The sequence below is a fragment of the Felis catus genome, chromosome D2 (genome assembly GCF_018350175.1).
Source record: "Felis catus isolate Fca126 chromosome D2, F.catus_Fca126_mat1.0, whole genome shotgun sequence".
NCBI lineage: Eukaryota > Metazoa > Chordata > Mammalia > Carnivora > Felidae > Felis > Felis catus.
The window spans coordinates 60,783,406-60,801,926 of record NC_058378.1 but is presented as its reverse complement, the minus strand read 5'-3'; the positions used below and the strand labels follow the sequence as shown (position 1 = coordinate 60,801,926).

General features: G+C 44.1%; 1 protein-coding gene across 9 annotated transcripts in view; it reads right to left on the bottom strand.

Annotated features, from left to right (window-relative positions):
* Positions 1-18,521, bottom strand: part of SUFU (SUFU negative regulator of hedgehog signaling) — a 124,247-nt gene that overhangs the window by 77,375 nt on the left and 28,351 nt on the right. For all 9 annotated transcript variants that reach the window (XM_045040612.1, XM_045040609.1, XM_023240862.2 and 6 more), the window contains exon 3: positions 10,378-10,514. In XM_045040612.1, the coding sequence (XP_044896547.1) occupies positions 10,378-10,514 (137 nt within the window). The remainder of the gene's footprint in view (positions 1-10,377; positions 10,515-18,521) is intronic.

The window sequence follows — 18,521 nt, the reverse complement described above, 5'->3', positions numbered from 1 at the left end:
GCTGGCCAAGTGTCCTGATCAATATGCAAGGGTCCTCTGACCCCAGGCCGGGAAAGGGCTCCTTGGGTGGGAGTGCAGATACTGTTTTGCCCACCTGGAGCCATTCCCTTCCTTATTAACAGAACTCCAATTTTCTTCCTCTGCCTTTCCTTGGCTGGCCCCTCTGGGCACCAGGGCCCATCCCAGCCCTAGGAGGTGGATACTGATTTGTAAACCAACACGATTGCACCTTCTTGACATAACCCTAGCCAAGGAGATGTAAGGGGAGATCAATGAGGGCAGTTCTATGCAGTTGTTTGGTCTTTAAAAGAGACACAGGGCAGAAGTGTCTCTTTTACTGCTTATAGACTCTGTCAAATGTGATTCCAGGATGCTAGAGATAATGGTAGCCATCTTTGGACTATGAAGGAACCAGTTCAAAAAGGCAAGCCAAAGTGCTGAGTAAGGCAGGGCAGGAAGTCAGAAGGAACTCAGGTCCTAAACAACTTCACTGAACAAAGGACAACCAACCCAGGAACTGCCCCGCTTCTAGATGACTTGTAAGACAAGTGCCATTATTGTTAGGCCATTTTACTCAGGATGTTCTATTACCTGTGGTCAAAACCATCCCAACAGATACAACAAGGCAGAACAAAAGGCACCCGCTCAATCTATGCACTCTCTAATGATTGGACTTCCAAGCATAACTGCACACCAAGATTACTAGGTAACAGATATCCCTGTGGCCCATGAGAGCTGCTGATTTTGCCTACCCAGAACTATACCTAATCTTTTTCTTCCAGGAGTTGCTCTTTGCTTTGGAAGACTTCTTTCCTTCTCCATGCGGTTGGAAGTGAGGAGAGGGGAGAAGCTTAAACATAAATTCTGGTGTTCCATCTCAACCACCACCAACAACCAGGGTGGTCACATGGCCCAGGCAGAACTAATCTGAGTCCTTCCCCAAGACTGATGGAGGAATGTTGGAAGAAAAAAGCCTCCTACCTGCTGGGACTACAAACTGCTGGGAACTAACTGGTGGTGTTCAATTTTCCTGGAATGTAGGGAGAGTTAGTCTATAGTACAAGACCAATACGTGAATCAGAGCCTTGAGGACAGATAGATTTGAATTTTTTTTTTTAACGTTTATTTATTTTTGAGACAGAGAGAGACAGAGCATGAACGGGGGAGGGTCAGAGAGAGGGAGACACAGAATCTGAAACAGGCTCCAGGCTCTGAGCTGTCAGCACAGAGCCTGACGTGGGGCTCGAACTCACAGACTGCGAGATTATGACCTGAGCCGAAGTCGGACGCTTAACCGACTGAGCCACCCAGGTGCCCCGAGGACAGATAGATTTGAACAGATAGATCAAGCCATGCCTGAAACCCTGGGCATCCCATTTTCCTGAGCCATAAAGTCTGTTATTGTTTAAGGTAGTTTGAGTTGGGTTTCTGTCATTTTCTTTTTTTAAAATTTTTTTTAATGTTTATTTATTTTTGAGACAGACAGAGACAGAATGCGAGTAGGTTAGGGGCAGAGAGAGAGACACACACACACACACACACACACACACACACACAGAATCCGAAGCAGGCTCCAGGCTCTGAACTGTCAGCACAGAGCCCGACACGGGGCTCGAACTCATGAGCTGTGAGATCATGACCTGAGCCGAAGTCGGATGCTCAACAGACTGAGCCACCCAGGTGCCCCTGTCATTTTCTTATAGCTAGAAGCAACCTGACTAAAATAAACACTAACCTGCCCCACCCCTACGGCTTGAATCCTTCACCTTCTCTGGATATTCTTTCCCAGGCCTCTCTCATTTCTACTTCCTTTTCTCTACAGCTCAACTTCCCACCTCTGAGCAAACCAACCAACCGTCCTTCGGCTAAGTTTCAGGACCATTCTGAGTCATTCTTCAGAGCTGGCTTCAGAGGCAGCCTCACACGGCCCCACAACTGGGTGTGTGCCCTGCCACCCACCACCACACTCCCTAGAGCTTTGTCCCTCTTTCCCTTGCCTATCAAGTGCCCTGATGCTACTTCCAAGGCTGTGGATGCTATTTAGACCTGGAAAAGCAGGTCTAAGCATCCCACTTACTTGATGACGCTGCTCAGCATGTTCTCACATGCAAATGGGTGGAGTGCTCCATATAAAGTCACTGAGTTTAAGGCAGGCAGCACAGGTGAGGCAAAACCATCAAGCAGAATTATACTGTTAGTTACACACGTAGGTATATCTGTGTACACATCAAACCTAAAATATGTGTTCTGTATGACAGCATATGTATAACCCTTGTAGAGGGTAACCACTCAGGGCCAGAGCAATGCCCACTCACTACAAGGGAGGTTCTCTGCAGCATCAAAAGAAGGCTCTGAGAAATCCTGAAAGGTCTAAACTCAGTCTTACAAAAGTTACAATAGGGGCAATTATTCACACTAAAAAGATTCGGGGAGCCTAGGTGGCTCATTCAGCGGTTAAGTGTTTGACTCTTGATTTAGGCTCAGGTCATGATCTGACGGGTTCATGAGTTTGGGCCCCATGTGGGGCTCCACCTCGGCGCTAACGGTAGGGAAGCTGCTTGGGATTCTTTCTCTCTCCCTCTCTCTCTGCCCCTCCCTGGCTCGTGCTCGCTTGGGCATGTGCACATGCGTGCTCTCACTCTTTCTCAAAATAAATAGACTTAAAAAACATAAAAATAAAATAAAAGATTCTTCACCTAATAAAAAGAATTACTACAAGGCCTCACTAAACTGCATGGGCTCTATTGCACTTAGAATATGAATTGATCTGTATAAGATTTTACAGGTACTGTCAACTACATAAATCAAGGAGCCAGAGTTAAACTGAATTTGTTTTTTCGTTGTATGTGATGAACACAAGGTAATTTATTTGTACCACTATCATTGATTCTCTTTGTGGCAGAAAGATAATGGCATCAAATATCATCATATCAGCTGAGACAAGCATCTGATTCAGGGACAAGCAAGTCACTTCCTTCCTAACAGGGTTTGGCTGTCAAATGGCATCTTTATTGTCATTGCAAAGAAAGATCAAGGTACCGACCTTCTCCATCCATATAGTTTTTAATAAAAATATTAATAACATTATATATTTATAGTAATGATAAATTATATATCAATTATACATTTATATATTTATATTATATATAATAAATATATAATAACTACAATATTATTAATATTACAGCTAACACTTACATAGTTCTTACTATATATATCAGGTACCATTCTAAACGCTTCAGAGGTATTAGCTCATTTCATCCCCTCAAAAACTTCATGTGTAGTTACTATCATTACCCCTCCTTTACAGATGAGTAAATAGGTTACACTGCCCAAAGTCAGGAGGTAGTAACTGACAAAGCCAAGAATGAAGGCAGTGGATCAGGGGCCCAGGGGCCATGCTCTTTAACTGTCATACTAGGCTGTCCCCTTGACCTGGCAGTCACACACAGGATGGCGAACAGTACTCTTGGTTTAGGAGCAGAGGAGTGGAAATGGTAGCTCCTTAGCTTAGTACCAACAAGTTAAGGCATATGGCGCTCAGGACTTGTATTATGCAGTGAAATGGGGGGGAAAAGGGAAAGAAAAGAAAAGAACAAGGGACGGTGATTAAAAGGAGGCTCAAGGTAGGTTTCTGGAGAACTAGCCTGTTTCTTGATTTAGGTGCTGGTTATATGGGTGTGTTCAGTTTGTGAAAAGTCATCAAGCTGTAATTTTTATATACGTTTTTTCATGAATGAAAAGTTAAAGGGTGGAAGGATGGATTTAAGAGGATTTTGGTGATATCATGAAAGGTTTCTGCTTGCTCTATTTTTTCAAATGTTCCAGAGTGATAGAGTGAGACATGATGGAGCTCACAGGCCATGTGAACCAGTGGATTCATCCACAGTCTCCAATCTCATTGCCCAGCCTGAGACATCCAGCGACCCAGACAGCAGCTGAGCCACAGGAAACACAGCCTCATGGTTAAGAGAATGGCATTAAGAACTAACCTGCCTGCGTTCAAATCCTGCTTTGCATCTCCTAGATGTGTGATCTTGCACATGCTACTTCACTTTTCCATACTGTCTTGCTCTCTGCAACTGTAAAGCTGGTATAACAGTGCCTAACTCATGGGGCTTCACTACATATTCAGTGAGCATCTGTAATCGTGGCTGGCACATGCAACACACAACTAAATGTGAGCTCTTGTCCTTACCATTTAGGCACATAGCCACGGTCTCCTACCTTATATCGGTTACCATATACTTTTAAAAGTCATTTTCCCATTATTTAAATAATTTATTATTCCCTGCCATGTTCAAAAAAGAATTTCAGCTAGACTTGTTTTAGCTATTATTTAAGTTGTATTATCATATTACAGAAAATCTGGAAAACAGAAAATCAAGTATCACACTTTTAGGAGTGTAGTCATCCTGCTGCTGCTGTGCAATGCCTGAAGTGATCTGAAGTCACATTAAAGACACCATGAAAGGGGCCACTGGTCCAGAAGGGACCGTGGAACATACACCAGCCAGAGTACACTCAAGGAACAGCCTCAACTTTTATTTAAAAAATTTCAGTCACATAGAAAAGTTAGGTCAGTATGGTGAATACCCATATACCCTTCACCTAGATTCACCAGGGTCATTAATATTTTGCTACATTTGCTTTCTCTTCTCTCTCCACACACTATTTTTTCGCCTAATCATTTGAAACTTAAGTTGTAGAATTTGTGTCATTTTATTCATGAGTACTTCAGCTTTTATCTCCTAAGAACAAGCACATTATCCCATGTAACCATTATATTATATCACACCCAAGCAATTTCACAGTTGTATGATACTTTTATCTAATATACAGCCTATATTTATACTTTTCCACTGGACGTAAAAATATCCTTTTTTTCCCCAACACAGGGTCCAATCAAGGATCAAAGTGCATTAAAAAAATTTTTTTTAATGTTTATTTTTGAGAGAGAGAGAAAGAGAGACAGAACGAGTGGGGGAGGGGCAGAGAGAGAGGGAGGCAGAGGATCTGAAGCAGGCTCCACGCCGACAGCAGACAGTCCAACGCGGGGCTTGAACTCATGAACCATGAGATCATAGCCTGAGCCCAAGTCAGAGCTGTTTAACCAACTGAGTTACCCAGGTACACCCCGTTTTTTAAAAAAATTTTTAATGAAAAGTTCATTTAAACTGTTACGTGTCAGGGCGCCTGGGTGGCTCAGTCGGTTGAGCATCTGACTTCGGCTCAGGTCATGATCTTGCAGTTCGTGGGTTCGAGCCCCGTGTTGGAACCTGTGTTGACAGCTCGTAACCTTTAGATTCTGTGTCTCCTTCTCTCTGTTCCTCTCCTGCTCACACTCTGTCTCTATCTCTCAAAAATAAATAAAGATTAAAAAAAAAAACAACTGGGGCATCCGGGTGGCTCAGTTGGTTAAGCGGCCGACTTCGGCTCAGGTCATGATCTCGCGGTCCGTGAGTTTGAGCCCCGCATCGGGCTCTGTGCTGACAGCTCAGTGCCTGGAGCCTGTTTCAGATTCTGTGTCTCCCTCTCTCTGACCCTCCCCTGTTCATGCTCTGTCTCTCCCTGTCTCAAAAAAAAATAAAACGTTAAAAAAAAATTTTTTTAAATAAAAAAAAAAACAAAACTGTTATGTGTCCTTTAATCTAGTATAGACCCTGACCCCTGCCCTTGTATTATCTTGCATAGCATTGACATTTTTGAAGGGTCCAGAGAGTTGTCTTGTAAAATATTCCTATCATCTAGATTTGTCTGACTGTTTGCTCATGATTCAACATAGGTGAAACATTTTTGGAAAAGTGCTACACACTTGATATTTTAATGATTATTTTTTAACGTTTATTTATTTTTGAGAGAGAGACAGCACAAGTGGGGGAGGGACAGAGAGAGAAGGCGACAGAGGATCCAAAGTGGGCTCCGTGCTGAGAGCAAAGAGACGAAAACAGGGCAAGATCATGACTTGAGCCAAAGTCAGGCGCTTAACCGACTGAGTCACCCAGGCACCTCTCCCACCACCGTTGATGTTTTATACTTCACACTGTCACATATAAAAAGGTACATAAATAGTAATTTATTTCACTATTAGTATTGCCATGTTCTAGCATTTGGTTAAGGTGATCCAACCAAATCTTGCCATTGTAAATGTATTTTTCTCTATAACAAATACGTAAACTGTGGAGGGTTTCTCTGAGTCCCTGAGAATATCTTGCTCCCCAACAATCTTTTTATCCAATGGTTTTAAGCAACTGTTGATGATCTGCCTGAATCAACGATCACATTAGTGGTTCAAAATGGTCACTAGTGATGTTTACTGTGTGAGTGAAATGAACCACTGCAGGTTAAATCTTACTTTTCCACTTACTTGCACTATTACTTCAGAACTACAAAGGAGAACTATTTCAGAAGTTCATCTGCTTGACTTCTCCTGACAGTGATTCATAATACCCATTTTTACCTTTCTCTGATCTCTATCTACCCAAACAGGTACATTAAATGGAAACAAACATAAATGCACTGGCTTAAGCAGTGGGCAGGGAATTACCTGTCTATACAAGCAAGACCTAGTCTTTAGAGCCCCCTTTCCTACAGCAGATCAAATTCCCCATCAAGAAAAGTCTATTTTTCCAAAGACAGGTTTGTTTTTTCTAATGTTTATTTTTGAGAGAGAGTGGGGTCTGAGGATCCCAAGCGAGCTCTGCACTGACAGCAGCAAGTCCGATGCAGGGCTCGAACTTGCCAACCGTAAGATCACCACCCAAGCTGAAGTCTGATGTTCAACAGACTGAGCCAACCAGGTGCCCCTCCAAAGACAGTTCTGTATTAGAGTCAGCCTCAGGCATCCCAAGAAGGGAAAGAGGGAGGACACAAAGGGTTCAGGCAATAGACTCTTGGCACAATTTTATTTTATTTTGTTATTATTATTTTTTAAATTTATTTATTTTAAGACAGAGAGAGTGAGAGCAGAGAAGGGGCAGACAGAGGGGGAGAGAGAAAAGATCCCAAGCAGGCTCCACACCGTCAGCACAGAGCCCAACATGGGGCTTGATCTCACAAACTGTGAGATCATGACCTGAGCCAAAATCAAGAGTTAGATGCTTAACTGAGCCACCCAGGCACCCCTCCTGGCACAATTTAAAAGATTCTGCAAACCACATTAGGACAGTACCAAATCACATGGTCCACTGCTTCAAGCAGCCTGTTCCCCCTTCCCCTGTGAATGTTACTTCTTCCTGGTCAACCATCCTTTAGAACCCAAACATCATCCCCAGACCAGCCGCATTAGAATCCCTTGAGAAGCTGATTAAGAAACAGATGCCTCAGTCTCATCTCTGATAGATCAACTGAATCACAGCCATGCAGGGGGTCTGGGAATCCGTGTGTGGACAAACTCCCCAGAGGATCTCATGAGCAGCCAGGTTTGGGAACCCTTGCTTAGAAAGGGCCTCCTATAGTCTCCCAAAGGGGACTATCCTATAGGACACACAATGGTAGATAGTAGTTAAGGATCAGTCCCATTATGTGACAGTCACCCTGCCAACAACTGACCTCAGGGGTCTGGAACAAGGACAGATGAGTGCAACCTAAAGGATCTATTGCACCTCCAATTTATAACGTACTTAAAGCTGTGGGGGGAAAATCACTCTACTTATTAGAGAAGCTGCCAGATCTATGGTTCTCCAAATTTAGTCTCTACCAGAAGCATCTGGGAACATCACCTCTAAAAGACTGAGTCTGAGGTCTCCTTGGGGCCTACAAATGTGTGTTTGTAACAAGCTCTCTAGGTGCTTCTGATGCAGGGGATCCAAGGACCACACTTTGAGAGACCCTGGCCTAGATGCCGGTCATTTATGGCAACCAAAGAGCAAATGAGTTGGACAAAAAAGTCTTGGCCTTCATCTGAAGGCTACTTACCAAACCCAAGAAACAAAATCTGAGGTCATACGGGAAATGTTTCTCAGCAATTAATTAGCCGCACAGAAACATTCAGATGATAAGAAACCCTTCATAAAAGGCACTAAATTTTGCTCTAATGTTTCATCCCACTGAAAGACTATAGGCAAGCTGAGCTAAGAGCGGGAGACCAAGGTGCCAGCACAATGTCCCCACTTCAGGTACCATGTTAGCAGTCTCCAGAGGGGCAGTAGGAGCACAGGACCATCCCCTGGAAGCCACTTGAATCATGTGAATCAAATTTTTCTGTCAAGGTCCTGCCTGATTCCAGCTTCCCCTTTACACTCTGAGGGAGCAAACTCTTGGCAATTCTCTCTCTCTGCCAAACCCTCTACTGTTAATCCAAGCCTTAACCAAGATTAACACATGAGCTTGTAACCCCAGAAATAGAGATGGCTAGGCCACTGGCAACATGGAGCAAGGACCATGCTAATTATGGGAAATGGGACAGACAGAGAAAGAGCTAGTCAGTTCCATGCAGAGTTGGAATTTGGCTCACTGGGCATCAGAAGAATGGCTGGCAGTCTGCAACAAGGGCTCAGGGTATTAGAATAGTGGCAGGAACCAATCTTCGACAAAGCAGGAAAGAATATCCAGTGGGAAAAAGACAGTCTCTTTGGCAAATGGTCTTGGGAAAACTGGACAGTGACATGCTGCAGAATGAACCTGGACCACTTTCTTATGCCATATACAAAAATAAACTCAAGATGATGAAAGACCTAAACGTAAGACAGGAAACCATTGAAATCCTAGAGGAGAGCAACCTCTTTGACCTTAGCTGCAACAACTTCTTACTAGACATGTCTCCAGAGGCAAGGGAAACAAAGGCAAAAATGAACTACTGGGACCTACCTCATCAAGATAAAAAGCTTCTGCACAGTGAAGGAAACAATAAAACTAAAAGGCAACAATGGAACGGGAGAAGATATTTGCAAATGACATATTGGATAAAGGGTTTGTATCCAAAATCTATAAAAAACTTACCAAACTCAACAACCAAAAAACAAAGAATCCAGTGAAGAAATGAGCAAAAGACATGAACAGACACTTTTCTAAAGAAGACATCCAGATGGCTAATAGACACATGAAAAAATGCCCAACATCAGCCATCATCAGGGAAATACAAATCAAAACCACAATGAGATGCCACCTCACATCTGTCAGAATGGCTAAAATTAACAACTCAGGAAACAACAGATGTTGGCAAGGATGTGGAAAAAGGGAAACACTTTTGCCCTGCTGGTGGGAATGCAAACTGGTGCGGCCACTCTGGAAAACAGTATGGAGGTTCCTCAAAAAATTAAAAATAGAGCTAAACTATGACCCAGCAATTGCACTACTAGGTATTTATCCAAAGGATACAAAAATGCTGTTTTGTTTTTTTAAAAATTTTTTTTTCAACGTTTATTTTTTTGGGACAGAGGGAGACAGAGCATGAACGGGGGAGGGGCAGAGAGAGAGGGAGACACAGAATCGGAAACAGGCTCCAGGCTCCGAGCCATCAGCTCAGAGCCTGACGCGGGGCTCGAACTCACGGACCACGAGATCGTGACCTGGCTGAAGTCGGACGCTTAACCGACTGCGCCACCCAGGCGCCCCCAAAAATGCTGTTTTGAAGGGGCACATGCACCCCAGTGTTTATAGCAGCATTATCAACAATAGCCAAATTATGGAAAGAGCCTAAATGTCCATCGACTGACAAGTGGATAAAGAAGATGTGGTATATATATTCACAATGGGGTATTACTCAATAATCAGAAGGAATGAAAGCTTGCCATTTGCAATGTGGATAGAACTAGAATGTATTATGCTAAGCAAAATAAGTCCGTCAGAGAAAGATAAGTATAATACGATTCCACTCATATGTGGAATTTTAGAAACAGGACAGATGAACTTAGGGGAAAGGAAGGAAAACTAAGATAAAAACATAGAAGGAAGCAAACCATAAGAGACCCTTAAATACAGAGAACAAACTGAGGTTGCTAGTGGGGTGTCGGGGTGGGGGCTAAATGAGTGACGGGCTAAATGAGTGACGGGCGTTAAGGAGGGCACTTGTTGGGATGAGCGCTGGGTATTATATATAAGTGATGAATCACTAAATTCTACTCCTGAAATCACTATTACACTATATGTTAACTAACTTGAATTTAAATAAAATTAAAAAAAAAAACAAAACTGTGGCAGGAACTCCCACTTGCTGCTGGAGGTCAGAGCAGCATAGCCTTCTCTTCCCTGACCCAGGCAGCTTCCCACCCAGGAAACTCCAGGCAAAACAAGCCACCTTCATAGCACAAATGGGGTATGGTAGTCCCAGGAAAGGTCACTCCACAGCTATCAAAATATACCTATGAGTTCCCCTTTAAAGCCAACCAGGCTTATGGCAAAAGAACCCCCACACCCACCAGCTCGTGGGGCTCTTACCTGACTGGAATACGTATCTGGCCAAGCCCTGCATTAGCTCTGCTGGCCATGTTGGGGGGGCAGACTCTCCTGTTTCTCTCTTCAGACGAAATGTCAATTCAAAGCCAAAACCACTAGGTCCGTCTGTTCCTGTAAATCTGAAAGGAATAAAAAGCAAATGTTTTTAGTTCAAATACCTTAAGAAAACACTGTTTTTAAAGTTCACTAAAGCTCTCCCCTATTTTTGGTGGCCTCGGCATCCAAACCCCTTAATCAGAGGACTCTCCCTCAATAGCCTGTAAGGAGCCACAATACTAGTCTTGCCCTCCGGCCAGCCACAGTACATGGGTATGACCTTGGCCCAGCCAATCAAATTCCCCTGGTGGCACTCTAAATTATGAGTTCCACATTTTGTGGCTCTGGAACATTCCTCTGTGTGATTAAGGTTCCATTACTGAAAATCTTCCTTATTCACACTCCTTATTCCTTTGAACTGTTATTAAGTACCTACTTAGTTAGCTAAGGATACAATCCTACTGTATGCTCTGTGAGGATGAGATCCTTTCTCCACTCTCATCTGTACTCTGTCCCACAAGGGTACATACAATCTTTGAGCTGGGCTGGCTGGTCTCCAAACTCAGCAGTTGTGGACACATCCCCAGGCAGATTCCAAATACTGGAAAGGCCTGTATTCTTCCTGAAACCCAGCAAGCCACATGCACTCATCGATCGGCACATGCTCTTCCTGAAAACTGGCACCCTGTGTATACCTGTCAATCACTAGAATACGGGGGAAGTATGGTTTGCTCCCACTTCTCATCCCCAGGTGGCCAAGAGTGATGACAGTTACTGCCTCTGTGGCCACACTCATCACAGTGACGATGAGGCAAGGGAAGAATGCCTGCCTCTGACGGCTAGGAAACACTCAGGGGCCCCAAGTCTTCAGGGAAGCCCCTGAAATGGACTTCTGCCAGAGAGGAAAACAATGTAGATGTGATAGCAAGGCCTGGCTGGGGAGTGGCATGCCCCCTTATGTGAGGGAAGAGTCCAGGGAAGAGTTCCTGAGAGCTCAGGAGGCTTGCCAGCATGGGAAGGGTTAAAAGTTAAACTATGTTCATGATATAATTTCCAGTAATTATATCTTGTACAAACATGAGCCACAATGATTATACACATGTAAACTCCTCAGCAGACAAATACAAACCATAAACTAAGATGACAGCCAGCACCTCCTTGCTAGACAAGCTACCGGAACAGGCAGTCCGCGGCAAGAATTCTGAAGGGAGGGTGATGATGTCCAACCCTGGAATCCTGCGTGGCACCTTTCCTTCATCATCATCCTCATCAGCCTCAAGAGGCCAGGCTAGGAGACTGGACAAAAAGAGAGTCCAAAGTCTCCGAACCTCAGACACCTTGCTTGTGTGCCTGGGTGAGCTCAGCCGTCCTGCCCTTGCTGCACCAGGGAGATCACCTCTGAGAAGCCACATCCTCCAAAGGACTGAAAAGGAATCCGTCCTTAAAGTTGTCATGCTTGTGCCTAATTACATCTAAAGGAGGTGTCCACGGTTTGCAACGTGGGAGACAGAATCCATTTTGAGGGTACACACCTAGAATTTCAGAGACCAGACTAGAAGTTGTTCGGCAGGACACAGTATGAGCTATTTTCTTCCCCCGATGAGTTGTCAGGTTTGGGGGCAATTTGATGCAGGGGGGCTGAGGGAATAGCTAAGCAAGCAGAGGCCGGGAAAGCCACCACCCTGCGGCTGCAAGCGTGAGAGGAGTGTGAAAATCCGAGGTACGGCAAGACTGACTCAGAGTTAAAACTCCACCAAAGAAGATGGGTCACTAGGCCAAAGGGAAGATTTCAAGAAGCCTCCAATTAGAAGCAGCTTTGTAAAATGTATTAGACCATTATTCCAGGGCTTTCATCTTGGGCCAAGAAAAATACATGATTTCTAACCACAAAAACTTGAGAAACAGACAAAAAGAACATGTTCCTCAGGCTGCGCGATGGGGAGAACTCTCCGATGCAGAGAGAAATCATATGCATCCAAGCAACACCACCTCTCTAAGGAGGCTGTGCACACACACATGCACGTTGGGGCGTGCGTGTGCGCACGTGCACATGTCCACCATCTGCCTGCACGAAGGGTGCTTTCTGGGCCAACTCTGTGGTAGGCAGGCCAGCCCTCACTTGGTTGGCTGGGAAGGACAGGCCGGCCAGATGGTGTCCACCTGCATTTGATTACCACCCACCAGGCTGGCTGGAGGCAACCTCTAAACTCTGAAACATGCGTTTGGAATGGCCCAGCCTCAGGATAAACACACAACCTGGAGCCTGTCAGAAGGTCTCTTTTTCAAAGCAGACTGCCGAGGCAATAGCCAAGTGACAAGGTCATTCAGTCTTTAAAGTCCCCCGGAGAGGCCTGGCTTGGTCTGGACTTCCTCACGTGAGCGCTTCTCCAGCCAAACCGGTTTTGTCTGACCAGAGGACGAAGCCCCTCCTAGGGGGTGGCTGTCTCTCACATCCTCTGAGAAAGAAAAGCATGAGAGGAAACTGGCACACGCTGCAGGAGGAGGAGGGAGTTGGGTCAGAGCAAAGAATGTTTCTAACACAGAAGGCTGCTAAAATACTAGCTGGTGGTAAAGAGGGCCAGTGGAATTTCTTCCTACGGAGATTTTAAAGGAATACAATACAGACTCTCCCCAATCTGGTAGGAGGGGGTGAGGGGTTCTAACGGTCTTGTTGCAGAAGGATGGTTGAGACCGTTTTCAGCTGAAGAACTTCAGATCCTGCTCACTGAGGTCCCCAGGGGAGAGGCAGGCTTTGTCCCAGCAGTTTGGTGAGCCTAAAGACGGATGTGGCAGCCTCAAGAGTAACACCAACCTGTGCACAGACAGAACCTGTGCCTTTAATCCCAGACACAGCTGCCCGGCACTGGAAATCTGCCCCAAAAGCCTGCCCCAAGCACCTGGACTAAGAAGGTATCAGTCAGCCTCCAAGAGGCCAGAATGACCACTAACACCAGGCAGAAGATGAGCAGGAAACCAGGAGACCCTTTCTGGAGGAAACACAGCAGCTGGGGTGGGCAGAAAAGAGCTGACCTAAAAGCTGGCATCTCACGCTCAACACTGTTAGTTAATAGGGAAATTCAAATCAAAACCACAGTGAGGTACCACTTCATATCCTCTAGGATGACTAAAATAAAAGGCAAGAACAAGTCTTGACAAGGATGTGGAGAAACTGGAACTCTCACACGCTGCTGGTCAGAATGTAAAATGGCAGAGCTACTTTGTAAGACAGTTTGGCAGGTCCTCCTAAAGTTAAACATAAACTTGCCATAGGACCCAGAAGCTCCACTCCCAGGTGTACACCCAAGAGATGGAAAATATATGTTTATACAAAAACTTGTACGTTAATGTTCACAGTAGCATTATTCATAATAGCCACAGAAAGTGGAAGCAACCCAATGTATCAATGGATGGACAAACAAAATGTAGTATATTCATACAATGGAATAAAGAAGAATGACGTACCGATACAACACAGATGAACCCTGAAAACATGATGCTAAGTGAATAAAGCCAGATACAAGAAGCCACATAGTGTATGATTCCATTTATACAGAATGTCCAGAATAAACAAATCCAGAGACAGAAAGTAGATTAGTGGTTGCCAGGAGCTAGGGGGAGTAGAGAATGGGGAGTGACTGCTAATGGGTACAGTTTCTTTTTAGGGTGATGGAAATGTTCTGGAATTAAATAGTGATGATGGTTGCACAACCTTATGAATATACTAAAAAAACACTGAATTGTATACTTTAAAAGGATAAATTTCAGGGTATGTGAATTATATCTTTAAAAAAAGAAAAAAGGTGATGTCTCAGGTACAACTAAGTGCTAGAGGAGGTAAGGCCAACCACACCAAGTAAGCTGGGTTTACCTGACTCTACCTATTAATAACCACTATGATTAACTGAATGCCTGTTAAGTCTGAGGCCTTGGACTAAGCACTCTTCTTATACCATTTAATTTTCCAAGACTCACCCACTGTTATCTTCATTTTAACTAGCATGAGTAAAAGACACCAGAGAGAGTTTAAGTAATATTCCACATGTCACACAGCAAGCAAGTGATAGAGCTTGGACTTGAAGTCTGCCTGACTCCAAAGTCCATCCTCTTATTGTATGTGACCTTAGTGAGACATTTAACCTCTCTGTGCCTCACTTTCCTCATCCATTAAATGGGGATAATAACAAAACAGTCACTATATCAGAGTTGTTATGAGGATTAAATGTTAGAAACGACTTGGAATACTGTAAGCATTACATCACTTACGGTAAGTAAAAGGAGCCAGTCACAAAAGACTATATACTGGGGCATCTGGGTGGCTCAGTCGGTTGAGCATCCAACTTCAGCTTAGGTCACGATCTCACAGTTCCTGAGTTCGAACCCCACACTGGGCTTGCTGCTGTCAGTGGCAGAGCCCGCTTCATATCCTCTGTCCCCCTCTCTCTGCCCCTGCCCGACTTGTACTACCTCAAAAATAAATAAACACTTAAAACACATTTTTTAAAAGACCACATATTGTATGATTCCATCGATATGTAACGAATGATATAACTTGTAATATATAATACATATTATGTGTATATTATATAAAATGCCCAGAATAGGCAAATCTGTAGAGACAGAAAGCAGATTAGTGACTATGTAGGGCCAGGGGACTGAGGACAAACGTGGAGTGTCTGCTAATGGCTATGGGGTTGCTTTTTAGGGTAATGAAAAAGTTCTAAAATTAGATAATGCTGATGGTTACATAACTCTGTGAATGCACTAACAACCACTAAATTATACACATACATGATATATGACAAGTATGTATTATATATGACAGGTTTATGTTAGGTGGGTGAACTGTATGGTATGTGAAGTTATATCTCAATAAAACTGTTCTTAAAAATTGAGAGGAAAAAGAAAAGATTGATAGTAAAAAAAAAAATGACAAACTATAGATATATAGATATAGGTACAGATATATCTGCTGTAAGCATACAAGGAGATGTTCGACCTCACTCATAAGAGAAATGCAACTTAAATACAAATTAAAACAAGAGACACAATTCTCATCTATCAGGTTGGCAAAAATTAAGACGTAGGATATCATTCTCTTGATGAGGCTGTGGGCAAAGAGGTATTCTCATACACTGCTCGTGGGGATACAAGTTAGCACAACCGTTTTGGAGAGCAAGGTAGCAATACCTAACAAAATTACATATATTTTACCTTTTCTTAGAGAGAGAGAGAGAGAAAGGTTGCAAGTGAGAGAGGGTGAAGAGAGAGAGAGAGAGAGAGAGAGAGAGAGAGAGAGAGAGAGAGAGAATCCCACAAGGGGCAGAGAGAGAAGCGGGGCTCGAACTCACCCAATGTGGGACTTGAACTCACGAACCGTAAGATCATGACCTGAGCCGAAGTCAGATGCTTAATCCACTGAGCCACCCAGGTGCCCTATATTTTACCTTTTGACCCAGAAATCCCACTTCTAAGAATTTGTAATTGCAAAATAGCAGATACAATCTAACTGCCCATTCAAAGAGTATTAGGCAACTGTGAGGGAGAGCTAACAAACTGATATGGATACTGTCAAGTAAAAAAAAAAAAAAAAAAAAAAAAGTACTACAGTATACTACCTGTTGAGGAAGAAAGAGGGGGAAGATAGGAAAATATACATATATCTGCTCATTTGTGCAAAAAGCAACACAGGAATAATAAATCAGAAACTAATAATATTGGCTGTCTACAGGCAGTAGGCAGGAACTAGGTGGAAAGGACTGCAGAGCAGGGAGCAGGGACACTTCTCTGAATATATATCTTGGTGTACAATAGGTGCTCAGTAAAGACGAAAAGAATGAGCTAACAGACTCAGGCAGCAACCCTTTCCATCAAGAACCAGCCTGACCCCAGAAGAAGTGGCCCCTGCTGGTCTCGAGATACTCTAATATCCAGTGGAAGTGCTCTGGCAATCCTATAGTGGAGCTGGCAACAAGCCTTATCCCTCTCACGTCACAAATGTGACCACCCACCTATCTTTTCAAGATGTGTTTGCCTACTGCCAGCCCACAGCTCAGGATGTTGCAACATACCTGAGCTGCACAGCAAACACTCTAGGCATTGGATAATTACACTCAGCTGTGCTCTGGGCAGAAAAAGTGTGCTGCAGGGGAGGGTTAGGCTGTTAGCCAGCCCAAGTATCCGGGGTCCTTTTACACCCCTCTCCAAAAAGCAGCAAACACCCACCAACCATCAAAAGACAGTTAGTTACGAAGAGTCATCACATAATCTGATCTACTGCTCTGCTGGGCAGTTTAAATTCCAGAACACCAAGTAGGAGCCCTGGTCAGTGTGCCCAGAAACAAATGTGGACAGGTCAGGGAACAGGAAGTGTATCTGGCAACTTCCTCTCATCCTTCTGGCCATCACCGGCCTCCCATGATCTGGGGAAGCTCCAGCTCTTGACCTAGTTACTAAAAACACTTCATCATGGGCCCCAGGACTCCGGTGTCACTGAAATAGGGTGACCAACTTGTCCTTGTTTTCCCAGGATTTCCTTGGCTTTAGAATTGAAAGCCTCATGTCTAGGGAAAGCCATTAATCTTGGGCAAATTGGGGCAATCACCCAACACTGAAGTGTCACTATCTGACCCACACAAAGCAAAATGTTGCCAAATTAGAAAGCGCCAAATATGCATCAAGAACCACAAAATGTCAGCAGTGCAGAAAAGAGAGTCTCTGGAGCCAGGTGACCTATGCTCAAGTCCTGGCTCTACTACTTCCTGGCTGGAGGGCAAATCACCTATCCTCTCTGTGCCTCAGTTTCTTCATCTATAAAAATGGGGACATGAAGAATAAACCCTAAGGTAAACTATGGAGTATGGGTGATAATGATGTGTCCGTGTAGGTTCACCAATTGTAACAAACATACCATTCTGGTACTGGATGTTAATAGTCAGGATGGGGCACCTGGGTAGCTCAGTCAGTTAAGCATCTGACTTCAGCTCAGGTCATGATCTCACAGTTCACGAGTTTGAGCCCTGTGTCAGACTCTGTGCTGACAGCTCAGCGCCTGGAGCCTGCTTCAGATTCTGTGTCTCCCTCTCTCTCTGCCCCTCCCCTGCTCGTGCTCTGTTTCTCTCTCGCTCTCAAAAATAAATAAAAATATTAAAAAAAAATAGTCAGGGAGGCTGTGCATGTGTGAGGGCAGAGGGTATACAGGAACTCTACTTCCACCCAATTTTGCTATAAACCTAAAAAATAAAGTCTGTTTAGAGAAAAATAAATAAATAAAATCTATTTTCTAAAATGGAGATATGAGGGGCACCTGGGTGGTTCAGTCGTTTTAAGCGTCTGACTTCGGCTCAGGTCACGATCTCACAGTTCGTGGGTTCGAGCTCTGCTTCGGGCTCTGTGCTGACGGCTGAGAGCCTGGATGGAGCCTGCTTTGGGTCCTGTGTCTCTCTCTCTCTCTCTCTCTGCCCCTCCCCTGCTCATGCTCTGTCTCTCTCAAAAATAAACAAACATTAAAAAGAAAGACAGAGCGTGAGTCGGGAGGGGCAGAGAGAGAGGAAGACACAGAATCTGAAGCAGGGTCCAGGCTCTGAGCCCTCAGCACTGAGCCCGAAGCAGAGCTCGAACCCACGAACCGTGAGATCGTGACCTGAGCTGAAGCTGGACGCTTAACCAACTGAGCCACCCAAGTGCCCCTAAAAAATTTTTTACTGGAGATACAAGTAGCTATCATACGGTAACTACTTAAATGAGTTAATATATATGAAACACTCAAAACAGTGCCTGGAATACAGTGGGTACTGTCTTGAGTGTCAGCTATTATCTATAGTAGTTCCCAGTTCTGGAAATTCACCCTAAGAGGATAATCTTGTATTTGGAAAAAGTCTTTTGCATAAATATATTCCATGGTATTTATAAGAGAAAAGAATTTAGAAACAGTCTAAATGTTCTATAAGCTGAGGTATTCTAAGTTCTGGTGCATGTTGTGGTGGGACATCACAGAGACATTCAAAATGAGAGTTCTGAAAACAGGAGGACTAATCTCTTAAGCTTTGAGAAGCCAAGGGCTTTGCACCTCTAACTGGTGAGGAGAGAAGGGA